The 16,852-nt window shown below is 37.4% G+C and overlaps 1 protein-coding gene across 5 annotated transcripts in view; it reads right to left on the bottom strand.

Moving 5' to 3' along the window:
* Positions 1 to 13,632, bottom strand: part of LOC18438177 (nuclear pore complex protein) — a 30,299-nt gene extending 16,667 nt beyond the window's left edge. For 2 of the 5 annotated variants that reach the window (XR_016057573.1, XM_020669853.2), the window contains exons 1-4: positions 13,191 to 13,631; positions 12,955 to 13,008; positions 12,375 to 12,434; positions 12,148 to 12,258 (exon numbers count right to left, since the gene is read on the bottom strand). Coding sequence is in view for 4 of the 5 variants with exons in the window: in XM_020669853.2 (XP_020525512.1) it covers positions 12,148 to 12,258; positions 12,375 to 12,434; positions 12,955 to 13,008; positions 13,191 to 13,442 (477 nt within the window). In the remaining variant the exon portion in view is untranslated. Of the gene's footprint in view, positions 1 to 12,147; positions 12,272 to 12,374; positions 12,435 to 12,954; positions 13,009 to 13,190 lie in introns of all 5 variants that reach the window. The other 3 variants (XM_088869549.1, XM_088869550.1, XM_006848366.4) reach the window with 2 other exon arrangements.
* Positions 13,633 to 16,852: the final 3,220 nt, after the last annotated feature.

Below are 16,852 nucleotides of genomic sequence, written 5' to 3'. Positions count from 1 at the left end.
GGTAGCTAGAATTAGCCAACTTGCTCTTGTAGAGTTCAGTAACTCCAAAATCTTCAATACGTCGTTTAACCACCACGTCGGATGTCATATCAAAACCTCCCGCAACACCATGGAAAACACATTGTCGCAGATTCTAGCTAGAGAATTTTGGCAAGGCAAAATATTTTTCCCACATCAAACGAATCACACAATGATTGTCGGCTCACTCGCACTGTTACGTCAATCAAGATTTCCGTCCAAATTTTTTCGACAACCAAAAGTCTCCAACGGGGTCAGCGCAACAAAACTGAAATTTATCATTATTTTGTCAGGAACGTCAAACAAATCATTTTCGACTCCCTCCAACAATTCAACCTTCTTCGTAACTTGTGACTTTGCACCCTCCAAAACCTCGTGCGATTTCCTGGCTAGAAAATTCAGGCTAGATAAACTGCTTTTATCCTCATCAATCACACTGCAAAAGAGAGGCTATGGAGTCGCCCGTTCACTAGCACTTTTTTTGGCCGTCAAAACTTCTTCCCCTGAGCAGTATATGTCTCCGATCATGTTTTTCCGGCAACTTAAAGTCTCCAGCAAAAGCATTGAAATAGTGCCTCTATGCACCTAAGTTTTGCCAAAAGCATCTAACTTCCGCCCCTAAAAGTTTGTGTTTCCCTCCAACAAAGTTTCCTCCAATATGCTATTCACTAGTCGAAAAAATTGGAATCCCCTGCTGACACCTTTCATTCTTTGGTAGAGATATCGTGACAATTACTAATATCCAAACCTCCCGCTTGTGTGTTTTCCCCATCACCATCCAACAAAGAATCAGTTGAGACCAATAGTTCCCAATTTGCCACGTTGACACTTGAGATGGAGAGGTCCCTCAAGGGTGGTTCAATTGGGTTTGCTACAGCCACAGAGAGAGAAGAATCTAGTGCAAGCAGTAACAACGGAGGCACTGACTTACCCTTCTGGTTAGCAGTAACAATGGAGCTGCTACTCTTCCAAAAATGCGGCTTATGTCCGATTGCATGACATTTAGAATACTTAACAAGCATAAACTAGTAAACAACATGTTTTCTTACTTTCTTACCATTATATCACATCCAAATCTCTTCAAGGTTCTCTCCAGCAATGTTCAGTGCCACACAGACCCTTGCTTCCAGCCTTTAGAGCAAACTACTGATTTGTGAGTCGATCCATGAAAATACACAAGTAATGTAGATCAAGCATATCTATGAACTTTATCCAAAAAAAAAAAGCATATCTATAAACACTTAAAAAATCTTGAAACTTGACAGTCTAAACAAGATGCCCTATTTTCAAGACTTGGAGTCCATCTGTTCTATGTCCATGTATCTCAAGGTCGAGATAATCGGATTTGAGGGTTTTTCAGCATCGAAACAACTTCTACTAATTTGAGTGCGCCTTAAGTAAATTGTTTAGGGCCTCAACCTTAATATATAACTTTTCCAATTTTTGAAGCCACTTAAGAATTAATAGATCATTATTCTAAAAATATTGAAATTTCAAGTTACACAACCCTTGGATGTCACCATCTAAAACGGATGGTCTCTATTCAATCTCGAGACGTTTTTTTTTTCAAGTGCATCATTATCACCACCTTTTCCCAACTATTCAATTGTGAGAGATTTTTTCAAGTGCGTAAAGGGTACAAATAGATTTTTTTATTATTATTATTGAGGTTAATCTGTAAGTTGAAGTGGTCACCTCCCTAAAATTTGAGATCTTAAAATTATTTCCAGATGAAGTTTTACCCGATGGTACAAATGAACATTCTACTCAAAAGCTCCCAAAGAATAACGGTCTAAAAAATTCTCCAAATACATCTCCCCACATAAAGAAGGTTGGTTAAGTTGAAATAACCCAAAATCTATGTAGCCAATCCCGAAGCAGCAAATTGGGAACCCAACATATCAAAAACTCTAAAAGGAAAATTAATCTTGAAAGGGGAAAGTATAGAATGAGACCAATAACCTTTGATACAAGGTGATCACATTCATTGGATGTGAAATTGGGTGGCTGCAATTATTCCATTGACCAAGCTTAAACTTCAAAAGAAATTTTCTCGAACTTTGTGACACATCCAAGTTATCAAATTTCACATCAAATGGTTGTAAGGAATTGTGACCACCTTGAATCAAAGATAAATGGTCTCATTGTATACAATCCCTTAAGAAAGAGGTGGTCTCCAGTTTCATCCTTATTCTTGTACAATACGCAATCATTAACTACAATGCGACTCTTCTCCTCAGATTATTCACTGTCAAAGTGCAATAAAGAGAAACCAACCAAAGAAAGGGCCTGCACCAAATTTAATTAAAGGCACAAATATGTCTCAGTACCAAATGGTATCTTTTGAAAAAAAAATCCATTTTCAACACAACTTGAAACTAAGAGTACCAAACATCTTTTGTCAATGAACCAAGGTCCACATGTCATGGCTGTTTCCATATCACTCTCAACTCCGTAAAACAAAACAACAGGAAGCCATCCATGAGAAAGAAGATTCAAATTCGGCTTTAATATCCCATCGTCATAAGCATGCTTTACATAAAGAACAATTCAAGCCTTCTTCCCAAAAAGAAACCAATGATACAGTAATTCCACTTTGATGCACATGTCTCGTACAGATTCAAGTCGATTTTTGACAAATGCATCAACCCTCAATATCCTTTGTTTGAGAGGAAGCCTGATCTTGAAATAAACCATACCCTTTTGTGCACCGTGACTTCCAAACAGCAGATCCGTTGTTAAAACATCCATCCAACAACTAGGAATCTCAAATCAAGGTCTCTCAACATGTAGATTAGGCACATCTTTAGGAACACCAATATTTGAGAGATCAACTCTAGGCTTTTTGATGTGTAGATCAGCATCAGTAGAAGATAGTGGATCTCCAACTTCACCCAACAAAGAAGAAACAATAGCGTCTAGAGAGAAGCCAATAGGGTCGGAGGGCTTCATATCCAAAGGATTCACCATGGTAGGATCGTCGCCATAGTTGCATCCCTCTCTTGAAGGCATGAAAGAATCAAAAGTACCCTCGGTCATGGCTGCTTGTGCCTCTCTCAGTCATGGGTCCACTAGAGCTCCATATTTGAGCCGACATTCGCTCACCATGGAATGGCACTGAACACTGGTGCATGGTTAGCATTGTGTTCAGTGAAGTGTGCCAAGTACCCCATATATGCATTGCATGCCCATCATTGCACACATGCAATCACATGCACAATGTGCAAGGCTAGCAGTGCACACCATAGTTACCAGGAACCGGAGCGGGAATGGTTCCGAGGAACGGGAACATCGGATCAATGGCGACCCAAAGCTCCGGCTCTCGAGGAGCGAGTTCTGGTGAGGGTAGAAGTAGCAGAACGAGATCCCATATGAAGGCGGAGCGCATTCACAACATATAGATCCTTATTAAATGGGGACGCAGTTCATACACAATGGGATCATGTTCCCATATGCAATAGGATCGTGCTCCCATCCGGAAAAGGAACGAGATCCCATTTACAATTGAATCGCGTTCCTATTTTGAACGTATCAAACTCCACTAATAACGGATCACGTACCCTACATGATTGGTTCACAGTCCCATCACAGAACTCCACTTGTATCTAGAACCCAACCCCATTACAAATGGATTCATGATTCCACTAAGCATTGCAACTCGTTCCCACATAAACAGAATCTCAATCTGGATAGGGATGGAGTTTCGTGTACACAGGGATCATGCTCCCAAATTTCCGGGTTCGAGGATCTAATTTATTCGGGAACAGAATCTACAATTTCATGAAAGTGCACTATGGTATGTGGGGGTCGAGATCCTTTTGTTCATTAGAGTGAGCACCTATAAAATGGGAGTGAGATCCCAAAAGAAAAAAACGCGCTTTGAGCGAGATTCTGCTAATGGAACACCAAAGCTAGATTCCAGAGCTAAAGCGCCACCCTGTTGAGGCGCTTCCGGTAACTATGGTACACACATTTGGCAAGCGCCAATGCAGCCACAATGTTCATGTATTTGTCGAGCACTGTGTCAACATTTGCTCACTGTGGAATGGCATTGAACAATGCTTAACGCATGCCTTGCATTGTGTCTACATTTGCTCTCCATTTGGATTAATACAATCCATACTTGAAGAATTAAATAGAGAACTTGACCACCACTTTAGTTTCTATTGGTCATTTCATGCCAAAAAACATATGACTACACATTGTCACTTAGATTTGAGTGTCTAGCTCAAGTAGTGGGGGGGGAGGGAAGGTGGTAGAATTCCAATAAATGTGGAAACCAGTTTCAACAAGTATAGAATCGAAATTCACCAATTACGGAATCCAGAATCAATAAATATTTGAAACAAAATTTTATAAGTCTTGGAATCAAGATTCTAGACTTCAAAGAAATTGGCTCCATGACGATTCTTAGTCAGAATCGCCGAATTCGGGGTTCTGAATCAGAATCACGACCTTTAGTGAGAGATTCGAGTAACTATTGCTTGGATCCATGGACTTTATTGGTGAAATTCAACATAAGCTTGTTGAGGATTTTGTCATCTCTACTGATGTGGCAACTCAAAAAGAGTTGCAACCGAGAGACCACTCCATCACAAGCGCTTATATAGAAAATCGAGAGCCATTGATGATAGTGATGAGAATAACACACAACCAGGCGGGTACGAGATCTCTATTATTGGAAACCATCATGATATTGTGGTTGAGGAGCGAGACATGTAAAAATTTGACAATATTCAAGGGAGCCTGTGGGAGGTCATTTTATTAGCTTGCAAAGATACATGTGAGCCGGCAAACTCGTCGACTATTTCCTGTGGTGTGAATGACGAACAAAAAAGTAGTTTACCTAGCCGCAATTTGTTGACAAAAACTTGCACGGTGAGTTTTCCATTGACATACCAATAGAAAAAGAAAAGCTTGATAGAGTGGCTGGTAGATGTGACATTGCTACACATGGCATAGATAATGGTGGAGTAGTCGAAGTACATACAATAAAGACAAGAAAGAGTCCAGTCATAAATTAATTGATATCAGCCACTCGATATCTCACCATACAGCTGACGTGGCCTGTATCAAGGAAAAGGAGTCTCATGTTTCTAAGCATGTAGTGAGAAATGATGAATGGCGTGATGAGACCATTATTCTAAATTACCCCAAGCAATCACAAAGAATGAAGGTGGCCATGTTTCCTCCCCCTTAATTATATGTTTATTTTATCTTGGAATGCTAGGAGGATAAATGCTCAAGGGAGATTATCAAAATTTAAAAAACTCTTGATTGACCATGATATTGGAAAAGCATATCTACTATGCTCCCTCAAAAGCATAGTTTCAGTCTAATCCCTTGATGCAATGACCTACCTGGGAAGATCTTTTCAATCCGAAATTTTGGTAGCCACCTTAGAATCACTAGATAGTTATTCTCCAAAAAAAAAATTTGAATTTTTTACTTTTCTAACACTTGGATCTTACCCACTAAAAACTTGACAGTTCCATTCAATCTTGAGACATGGTTTTTTCAAAGTACTTAAGGGGTGCAATTAGAAATTTTGTATTGAGGTTAATCTATGTATTGAAGAGGTTTGAGACATTATTTTTTCCAAGTACTTAAAGGGTGCAATTAGGAAATATTTTCCAGTCTTTTGGCATGCTGAAATTCATTTCCTTTTGGAGACCAAACAAAATTTTGTTAATGTTAGAAAGTGCTCTCATAAACTTAGTTTTTATAACCCATATGTAGCAAAATGATGTCAATGGGAAATCTAGAGTTTTCTTGCTATGGAACCCCAATATATATTCAGTTAATGTAATAGACATTTTTGACCAAGCCATTACGGCCACAATGCATAGACCTAGCACATGATATCTTTGATTACTCTGCAATGAAGAGTCATATAACATCTTTCTTCCAAGGGCTCCTTTTATTGAGAGAGAGTTAACTTTTGTTTTGTTGTATGGTGTTAGAGTACATATAGATTTGCCCAATTACAAGATCTGTAGACGTGTGTAACTAAGCGCCTAAACGCCCTCTGTGGTTCAGAGCAAAAAAGGAGATGGACCGGGTGGGGTCTTCAGCATGGGCTCTAGCTCCGTCTTTTGCAAGAAGATCAGCGAACTCGTTGGACGTCCGCCAAATTTGCCTCCAGAGGATGTTCATATCCCTGCATATGTTAGCAATCTCATCAAAAATCGAGGAGAGGTACCAAGGATGTGGTGAAGTGCCTGCTGCCCAGGAGATGATATTTTGGGCGTATCCTTCCACCAGTAATTGTGAGCCCCAAGAAGGGTTAAAAATTTTAAGACCCATGAGAAGAGCCATGGCTTCAGTGTACTGAGAGTCTTCATGGCCCAAGTGTTCAGAATAAGTGAAGAGAATACTACAATGATGGTCACGGAAAACACCTCCAGCTCCCGCAGGGCCAGGAGGTGACCCATTTTAGGCGGAACAATTGTAGCACTTGGCTCCACAGGTCAAAAGTGAGACTAAAGTGAATGAAAAGGTGTGGATTCGATTCCTCCTCACTCATGCACATTGCACACCTGTTGGGGATCGGAATTCCTCTCTTTTGAAGCTGGTCAACTGTGAGAGCCCGTTGAGAACATGCAATCCAGTTGAAGGTCTGCACTTTTGAAGGAGCTATGGTGGACCAGACCTTGGAAAGGACAGAAATATGATTAAGTGAGAAGGTGGGGGTTTGAATGAGTCTTTCGTAGAATGAGGCCACTGAGAATGTACCGAATGGGAGTAAGGGTCCAGACTAGAGAGTCCCTCCCAAGTGGAGCTAGGAAGTAGGGGTGCAAAGCTACCAAATGTGAGAGGAAAAGTCTAGTTTCCTCTTCATTGAGGTTTCTTCTGAAAGAGGGTTCCAGACTCTTCGGGCCCCTAAAAGGACCATTTCTTCTACAATGGTAGAGTCTTTATTTGAGGTAAGATGATAAAGGGGTGGTCCCTTAGAGGAGTATATCCTATCCAGAGGTCAGACCAAAAACGCACTCTTGTACCTTCTCTAGGATGAAATCGGATGGTTTGTTTGAACAACGAGAGAGAGTAGGGAAAGGACTTCCATGCTCCTGAGGCCCTACTCAGGGAAATCCTTTCAGCCACCCATGTATGTTCCGAGATCCTGTATTTGCTGCGAATAACCTGGGCCCATAGAGAATTAGTCTGGGTGGCTATGCGCCCCCACCATTTCCCTAGTAGAGCCAAGTTGTGTTTTCTTAAGTCCTTGATCCCTAGCCCTCCTTGGGACTTGGGTAGTCGGACTTCATCCCAAGAGATAAGGTGATGTCTGGTTTTTTCAGCCTATCCAGACTAGCTCATAAGCTGGTCTAGATGATTGGCCACCGAGGCTGGCATGTGGAAGATATATATTAAGTACACCGGAGCATTAGCCAGTGTTGCTTTGACCAGCGTTGTGCGGCCAGCCAAGGAGAGGCATCTCCCTTTCCAACCTGCCAGACGCCTGTCCACTTTGTCTATGACTTCGGCCCACTGTCTCCTTTTAGGCTTTCCCAATCCCAATGGTATACCCAGGTACGTGGTGGGGAAATCCTCCACTTTACATTCCCAGTTTGGGATGAGTGCCCTGATTTCGTCGTTGGTAAGTCCCACCCCCATCATCTTTGATTTATCCATATTGACCTTAAAGTCTGTGGCTGTCTCGAAGCATTTGAGAAAGAGCCTCAGATTTTCAATTTCTTCTAGGGAGGCGTCTAAGAACACCAAGTTGTCATCTGCGTATTGCAGATGAGACACCTTTGGGCCATGTGACTGCATTTAAAGGAGTGAGGAGGCCTTCTTGGTACATTTGAGCGATTGAGCATTCTTGAACAGCATCCTTTTGCAATTCCTCCTCACCATCAAAGTTTCTACCAGAAATCTTAATTTCAAAATCAACAAAGAGACAGAATTATTTAAAAGAGATTTCGATGGAATAAATTCCCAAATGTCTTTCGAGTATGAAGAGTGAAACTACACCTAGACTGGATCGTTTTGGAGTAGAATTCTATAAATTTGGTTGGGAAATTATCTACCACTTATTCTCAACTCTCAAGGACTTCTTCAAAAAAGGTAAATGTTTAAGGAGGTAAATCCCACTTTCATGTGCCTGATCCCAAAAATTAAATAACCCCGTATTGTCTAAGATTTCAAGCTGATTGGTTTATGTAATGTATTCTACAAGATCACGAGTAAAATCATGGCTAATAAATTGCATACGGCATAGGATGCATTTATTCACCCTTGTTAAGAGACGTTTTTGACGGGTTGGCTCACTGCTGATAATGTCGGCTCATTACTGATAATGTTTTACTGGCTATTGAAATTATTTCCATGTGTCACAAAGCAGACTCCAAACCTAAAATGTGCCTCCAACTTGACCTTAGCAGTATCTATGACATGGTATACCACGACGTCTTATCGAAGAGACTATAGGATTTAGGTTTTCCTGATATTTTCTTAACCTGGGTGATGCATTGTATTAGCACTCATTTTTCGATCTTGGTGAATGGCTCCCCTAAAAGCTATTTCAGAAGCAAGCAAGGTTTCCAATAGGGAGACTCCTTATCTCCTTATCTCTTAGAGGAGGCTTTTAAGAATGGTTACTTGTCCACAGCATTCCCCTCTAGGTCAAAATATACAAATGATGTTTTGATATTTTGTAAGGTATCGACCAAGGCTGCAAGTTCGGTTCAAAATATTGTCGATTCTTTTTGTGATGCCACTAGTCTGAAGCTCAATGTTGCAGAAAAACAAGTCTATATTTTTTGGTGGGTGGAGCTCAAGTCGGCAATTAAATATATACACTATTTTGAGGAAGGCAACTTACCAAGAAAAATATTAGGCCTGCCTCTTTCCCATGGCTCGACAGTTGGTAAGATGATTGCTAAAATTGGAACCTGACAAGCGTCAACACTATCCTTTGTAGGCAAACAGCAGTTCATCAACGAACGAAGTCCATCGTCGATATATTGGACTCTATCCTTTCTTTTGACCACTCGCACATGCAATGTGCAATAATGGAAAGATGCCAACAGATTTTTCTTTGGGTTGGGACTTATGATAATAAGGGAATCCATCTCATTAATTGGAAAACAGTTTGCCTTAGGTTTGAAGTTTGAGTGGTCTTGGTATTAGAAACTTGCAGGATGTTAACCTAGCTAGTATGATGAAGCTAGCTTCAAGATAGGTTGCCGCCTATCTCAGGAGTCCTTTGTAGTACCCTACATAGCTAAGAAAAGAAGGCTTCTAGCTCATTTGAAAGGCCTCTATGCACCTGAGCCGCAACCAAGGCAAAGGAATATGGCTCAAACCTATCTTATCTTCCAATCTACATAGCTACTGAACCCTTCCTCCTTGTTCTCAAGATTCTTCAAACACAAGTACTTTAGAAACTCCTCTATATGGCTATCTAAAAGTAAGAATTGTTCTCATGCTTGGAAGGGTATTTCCACCAGTTTAAACAAATTCGAGCATAATGTCATGTGGCACTTCATCAATGTACAGTTGCATTTGGTATTCCTACCGTGTGACATCAAGCTTATCAGCCTATGTCCATTTCGTTCTTGAAAAAGCAAGAACCCATCATACAACATAAAGAATTTGTAGGATTCTAAAACAATACAAATGGGATTCTACGATTCTAAAAAATATATACATTTATTACTAACAATTATAGCCCACCATGCTCGTCTAGTACACAAGGTTGATTTCCATGATTGACTCAGGCATGCCATATTTCACTAATGGCTACTATAGTGGCATGCCATATTTCACTAATGGCTACTGTAGTGGCATGCCATATTTCACTAAGGGCTACTGTAATTCATAGCCAGCGATTTTTTTATGACAATTTAAAACTAGAAAAAGAAATACTCATTCTGAACAAGTCAATGATCCTATGGCTTCCAATAAGTGTTTGGGCATGAAAATGTAACTTAGAATCATTTGCATAGAAAATATTATTTTGGTCACAACACTATTAGCACTTTCCTGATGATATTTCCCATGACAACAAAAGAATAAGTATAGTTATACAGCTAAATCAAATTCACACCATTGTATTGAATGTCTTAATTATATATACCAGTGTTTAAAAACTCGCCTAGTCGAGACGGACTCGCCCAGTTCGACTCGGGAATCGTCTGATACCGAGCTGATTCCACGAAAAAACCGGCAATCGCCCGTGTCCAGAGAGAACCGGGCGATTCCCAATAGTGAATTGCGAGTCTCACCGAGAGTGACACGTGGCAGCCTCACAAGAGTGACACGTGGCAACTAAAAATCTTCCACATGTGCTAATTCACCTCACTCGTAAGCCCCCCTCTCTTTTCTATACGCGCAGCTGATGGACTAGTACACAGCATTTTAAAGAGAACAAAGGGTCACTCATCTTTCGATGTGGGATAATTCCCCCAAAAAACCATTCAAGCAAGATGATTGAATATGTATTATATTATAGAAGCTAATGAATCACATCCGGCGATGTAGTGGTGTTGGTTGACAACCTTGATATTCAGACGGGCGTCTTGAGTTCGAACCCCCCGCTCGTCGTCGTTTATATAATACAACAATTTTTTAAGATAAAGATAAAAAATATAGATAAAGATAAAAAATAAAAAGCTTTTCAAGATAATGAATAAAAAGCTTGAAATAAAATAGAAAAAATAAAAAGTTTTTCTTGTTGTAAAAAAAGCTTAAAAATAAAAAATAAAAAGCCTTTCTAGATAAAGATAAAAAATAAAATACAACATTTTTTTATTTTTCTTGTAAAAAAAATACGAGGTAATATAAAAAGTATTTCTTAAAAAAAAATAAAACAAAAGCCATAAAAAAATTTTGACAACAAAAATAAACAAAGGCAGAAAATACTTTTGTAAAAAATTAGAAAAAATAAAAAATAAAAAGCTTTTCAAGATAAAGATAAAAAATATAATACAACATTTTTTTATTTTTCTTGTAAAAAAAATACAAGGTAATATAACAAGTATTTCTTGCAAAAAAAAAAAAAAAAAGGCCTAAAAAAATAAAATGTACTTTGGCAACATTATTTTTTTATTTTTCTTGTGAAAAAAAATAAAAAGTAATACAACAAGCAAAAGAAAATGTAGTACAACATCTTCTTCTTTTGTCAAAAAAAAAAAAAAAAAGATAATCAACAAGTATCATATTTTTCTTGTAAAAAAATTAAAAGATAGCACAATAAGTATTTCTTCTCAAAAAAATAAAAGGTATTTCTTAATACAACCTAGGAATAAATATTCTAATTATATTTTTTATTTTTATAACATGATGGTCTTTAACATAAATTTAGTAATATTAATTTAAAGATAGGATTCATACAATGAGGCCATTTGAAATCTCTCTTTCTGCTAACAATCTTTTCTACTAATTTATTCTAGAAACCTAAGAAATTAAAGAAAATTGGTACGCATTCTAATAATTTCTACATTGATAACCAAATCTTTTATTTTATTTATTAATTTTTGTATTATAAATCATGTAGTGTACTATTTTTCTTACAGTTGTCAATAATACATTTTAAATTAGATGATATTATAAAATATTTTGGATTTGTTATTATTTATATAATAAAATAATTATAAAATATTGTTGGTATATAATATTATAGTTAGTTAGGTTGTAATAATTTGGGTTTTTCTAACGGATTATGATTTTCCGCCAATTCGAGATTTTAGTGGCTAAATTTTCATCGATTTAGTCAACTCTTTATTGTAGTCCATATATGATTATATAATTAATCCATGATAATTCTACGATTTCTTTTGTGTGATGTAAATTTAATGGTCAACATAAGTTCATACGGGGAAAGAGTATCTCAATATTTACAAATTGATGAAAAAAATAAAAGTTAATAATGTAGTACCCTCATTTCTTATTGGATTCCTAAAAAACAACATTTATAATGAATTTTAATCATTTTTTCGGATTTTTTTGAAGCTTTAATCTGACCGATTCAGCCTATTCCCGATCCGAATCGTCGATTCACCAATCCGGATCGGTTTTTAAAGTGCCCGATCCAGGTCACCAATCCGCTTTTTAAACCATTGGTATAGACCAAGCAAAGTCAGGTGAAAACAATTGCCCACCCCAAGTTAAAAGTCAAATTACTTTAAGTCTCTGAGAGAGATCCTTGAAACCTTGCACAAGTTGAGGCCACAGCCTTTCACGATCAGAACTCTCCATCCCCTCTAGCTTGGCCATCGCCTCTGCCCACATGATCTGGCAGAGCAAACTATAAATAGAAATAAATAAAACTTTTCTAAAAATTTAAATAAATAAATAAGTGAACAAAATGGCAATATAAAGTATAAACAACTGTAACAATGAAAACTCACATCTGATATCCCGACAGGCTTCACTCTCATAGATGGATCAGTCACACTGAATAACAAATGCTGCATAACAGAAACCAAAGACATTAATAATAATAATAACAACAACAACAACAACAACACCACCAACAACAACACCACCAACAACAACACCACCAACAACAACACCAACAATAATGACAATAATAATCCAACCCATAGGACAGAAAAATCAAGAACACCACCAAACAAGACCCAATAGAAAATAAAAACCCCCAAACAAATCCAGAGCCAATTTCTCCCACACGAAAGTGAATGGAGAAAATCCAACTTCTGAGTTGATAGAAAAAAAGACATGACACTGAATCCAAATCATAATAGGAACAATTGAAGAACACCACAGAATCCACCCAAAAAAAAAAAAAAACTAAAACTCAAACAAATCCAGAGCCAATTTCTCCCGCGCAAAAAATGACTGGAGAAAATCCAACTTCTGAAGAAATGAAAACACCCTACAACAAAACCCAACTTATGAATTGAAAGTTTAAAACACGATTCTCTTTAACACAACATGAAGAACAGAGAAGGGACTTTAACAACTCACCTTGAAAGCATATTTAGGGTTTCCAGGCTCATCTTTGTAAGCATCCACAATTCCCTAGAGAGAAAAACCAAAACATTATATACTCCAAATCAACGCAAAACATCATTCTTCACAAACAAAAACCATTCACAAACAAGCATAATAAATCCAAGCAATAGCAATCCAAATGACACAAAACAAATAAGTGTGAGAAAAAGAAGGACAGAAACCGAAGCACCCAAAAGAAATCTAGAGACCTGGATATCTCTATCAGCCATGGAAAATGGAAGGGGAGAAATGGGCGCCATTTGTGTAGTCAGCTGAGGCTGAGAAAATGGGGATGGTTGCTGAGACATTTGAAATGGAGAAGCATTAGTAGCTGCAGTTGCAGGTGTAGAGAACAATGAAGACCCAAAAGCAGGGGCATTTGGCGTCGTGAAAGAAGGGGTCGAAGGTATTGCTCCTCCAAAGCCAAAGGCCGGAGCAGAAGCGCCGGTTTGCCCAAACATCTCTGCAAACTTTCCCGTCGTCAATGGTGGATGGACCTGAAAGGCAGTTTTCAGAAGGTCGCCATGGGCTTAATCAAGGACATGAAGATAGAGAGAGAGAGACTCTGCCGAGGAGAGCTAGGGCAAGCGGGAAAACAGTTCCAACTTCTTCCTTCTAATATTTGTCCCGTAATAAGTTTTCCTTTCTTCAGTTCGCCGTAAAAAAAAAATAAGGTTAAAAAAAACGGAACGGTGACATGGATTGGCCACCCTAAAAAGTAAACACCGTTCGATCCGTGCACTGGATTGGATATTCGGCCTCGATAAGATCGGATATTAAAAGATTTCAAAAATCCTAATTTGTAGAAAATCGGCTTTTTGGTTTCTAAATAATGATATTAAAAACCCCCTTTCACTATGTATATAAGATTTTAAAAAGATTACCATTAAATTTGACATAAATCTCTAGAAAAATTATTACACAAATGTAGAATTTATTTTTCTAGATATCTGTATCAAATTTAATGACCATCCTTTGAGTTCTTACACATATAGGTATAGAAAGGTACCATAAAATCATCTCTTTTTTATTAGATATGCACAAATATTAAAAAAAAGATATCGCATGTTTCAGTATTTATTGTTCATTACATCCATTTTATAGTCAAATTAAAAACTTAAAATACAACTCATTATAAGAAAATGAATCTCTTTGACTCAAATTTTTAGTGTGAGTTTTTTGTGACGAAGTCTTTTTTGAAACAATCTCAAATTTCATAATATTTCAATCATTTCTCTAATCTGGCCACATAGTTACAATTAAAAAAAAAAACCCTCCACTGCATGATTTGTGTTCTTTTTTTGTTCTCTTTCTTTTAAAAAAAAAAAAAGTGGGATCGTAGTGGGAATTAGTCTCATATGCCCTCATTTGAGATATACCATAATACTAACACATTGCAATGACTACGCATTTGTCAAATATACATTAAGAGTTATATGGGGCCCTCACCAATTAATTAATAATTAAAATACAAACAACTTGGATCCATCCTAAGTTTTCCATCAATAAAACTCGCCCACTGTATGAATTGAGTTGACTTAATGCGAATTTGTGCCGCAAGAAATGAGATTTTAGTCATTTGAATTCAAGTATAAATACGATCGAGATAAGGTTGATGTACTCTCATTAAGGAACCTGTCAATTTTTCTTTTGGTTTATATGGAATGAGACCATTTACCTTTGGTATAGAAATTTTACAATTTTTTATCACCTTTCTATGTGAAATCTGATGGCTTGGGTGTGTCACAAAGTTTGAAAAGTTTTTTCAAAACTTTGAGCTTAGTCAATAAAATAAATGCAACTACCTAATTTCACATCTATTGATCAAAAAATTAATTGTGACTATCTTATACCAAATGTAAGTAGAAAAAGCTTTTATAAGTGCAAGGCTTTAAACAATCAAATAGGGTGCACCTCAAAAATTTCACTAGAAGAGGTTGTTTTGATGCCATATCTTCAAATTGATCAACTCGACCTCATGATGTATGGACATGAGAATAAAATGGATTTCAAGTTTTGAAAATAATGCATCTTGTAATGCATTTTTTTACCGCCAATTTTCAAGATTTTCAAGTTTTCATTGATCTGCTCGATTTACACTATTTTTAACGCTTTAAATTTTTATAATTAGAGATGAAAATATATTCTAAAGCTATCACAAAGATTTCTGGTATTTAAACCACATTTCTCAATATTATTGAAGATGCACTTTACTTTGATTGTTTATAGCCTCGGCTTTATACAAACCACAATATAATAGTCTCATTATATACTTTCCCTTTATATTCTACGTTGCAAATTGTATTGCATAATATCGATTCCCAAAATTGGTGCCACTTTGCTTCATTTTTACCTTGCCACTTGCTAAGTAGAAAAGTGTTAAAAGATACATATTAATCAGAATATATTCTTTGAGATTCTTTGAGATATGTACAAATTTGATCTTGGTATATTTCCTGTACACTTTCCATTTAGATAGGTATGTGCCATTTGTCATCTGTAGTATGTAACAACCCTTTGTATATTTATTTTCTCTTTGTTAATGAAAGATGCACGAGAGTTTTCTCTGCCTCTAAGCATTATCATGGCATCATAGCAAGGTTAACTCAAAAGGTGAATCTCCAGTAATAAGCGAGTCTTGATTTTGAGGATTGTAAAGAAAACTGCTACAGCTGATCGGCGGAACATCTGTCGCCATTCTGGCTGCTGATCGGCGTGTTCTCTGTTTGCATTTGGGATGCTGATCAGCGTGACCTCTGTTCGCATTCTGACTACTGATCAGCGTGACCTTTGTACGCATTCCGGCTGCTGATCTAATCAGATTGTCATCAAACAGGTCATATATCATCTGTTATAAGAAAAACTCTTATGATCTCCTTTTTATTCCTTGCGTATTAAATCTCCCTAAGTATCGATTACTGTAACAACCATTCTCCCATCCGTACGGCTAATAACTCAATAATATCTGTAAGTCATGTCGGTACTGTCCCTCAAATTCTCAATTTCTGATGTACTCCCGGTACCTCATCTTTCTATAAATCTGATTTATGTGGCTCAATTATGTGATCAAAGTTATGACATCTTATTTTCTTCATTTGGTTGTATTGTGAAGCATCACTTGACGAGGAAGCAAGTTGGGGCACGCCATAAAGTTGGTCGTTTGTTTGTCTTGGAATACCTACATATTCTTCGACAACCGGGTGCTTTACTTAGTACTGGGACTTCTTTGTGATAGAACAAGTGTACCTCGGTTTTTTCTATTTGGCATAGCAGATTAGGTCATATTTCTTTTTCTTGTCTTAAGTTTTTTATATCTTCTGAAAAGTTAGAGTCAGTCAATACAAACTGATAGTTATCATAACCACATTAGTTGTAAGTTGGCAAAACCCGCCGCATTGCCTTTCTCTAATAGTGAGACTCTTACCAAGTCACCTTTTGAACTTATAGATTCTGATGTGTGAGGCCCTACCCCTATTCCCTCAATGAGTTGTGCTCACCTAGATATCAGTCATGCCGTTCATATTGTCAATCAGTTTATGTTTGCACCTCATTATGCTGCAATACTTCGGATCTTACAATATCTTCGTGGCACTCCATTTCAAGGTCTTCTTTTCTCCTTCACATCTAAACCAAAATTGCAAGCTGATTTTGATGCCGATTGGGTAGGTGATGTTACATATCATCGTTGTACCACTGGATATCATATTTTTTTTGGTATCTTCTAAAAAAGCAAGAAACAATGAATAGTTGCTCAATCCAGTGCCGAAGCTAAATATCGTGCATTTGCTTCTACTACAACTAAGATTATCTTGCTAACTCCAAGACATGGAATCTAAGATTATCTTGCTAACTCCAAGACATGGGTGTTTCC

The sequence above is a fragment of the Amborella trichopoda genome, chromosome 6 (genome assembly GCF_054954075.1).
Source record: "Amborella trichopoda isolate Santa Cruz 75 chromosome 6, AtrichopodaSantaCruz75HAP2 v2.0, whole genome shotgun sequence".
Classification (NCBI taxonomy): domain Eukaryota; kingdom Viridiplantae; phylum Streptophyta; class Magnoliopsida; order Amborellales; family Amborellaceae; genus Amborella; species Amborella trichopoda.
The sequence above is the reverse complement of the archived record's forward strand: the minus strand, read 5'-3'. Positions and strand labels throughout refer to the sequence as shown.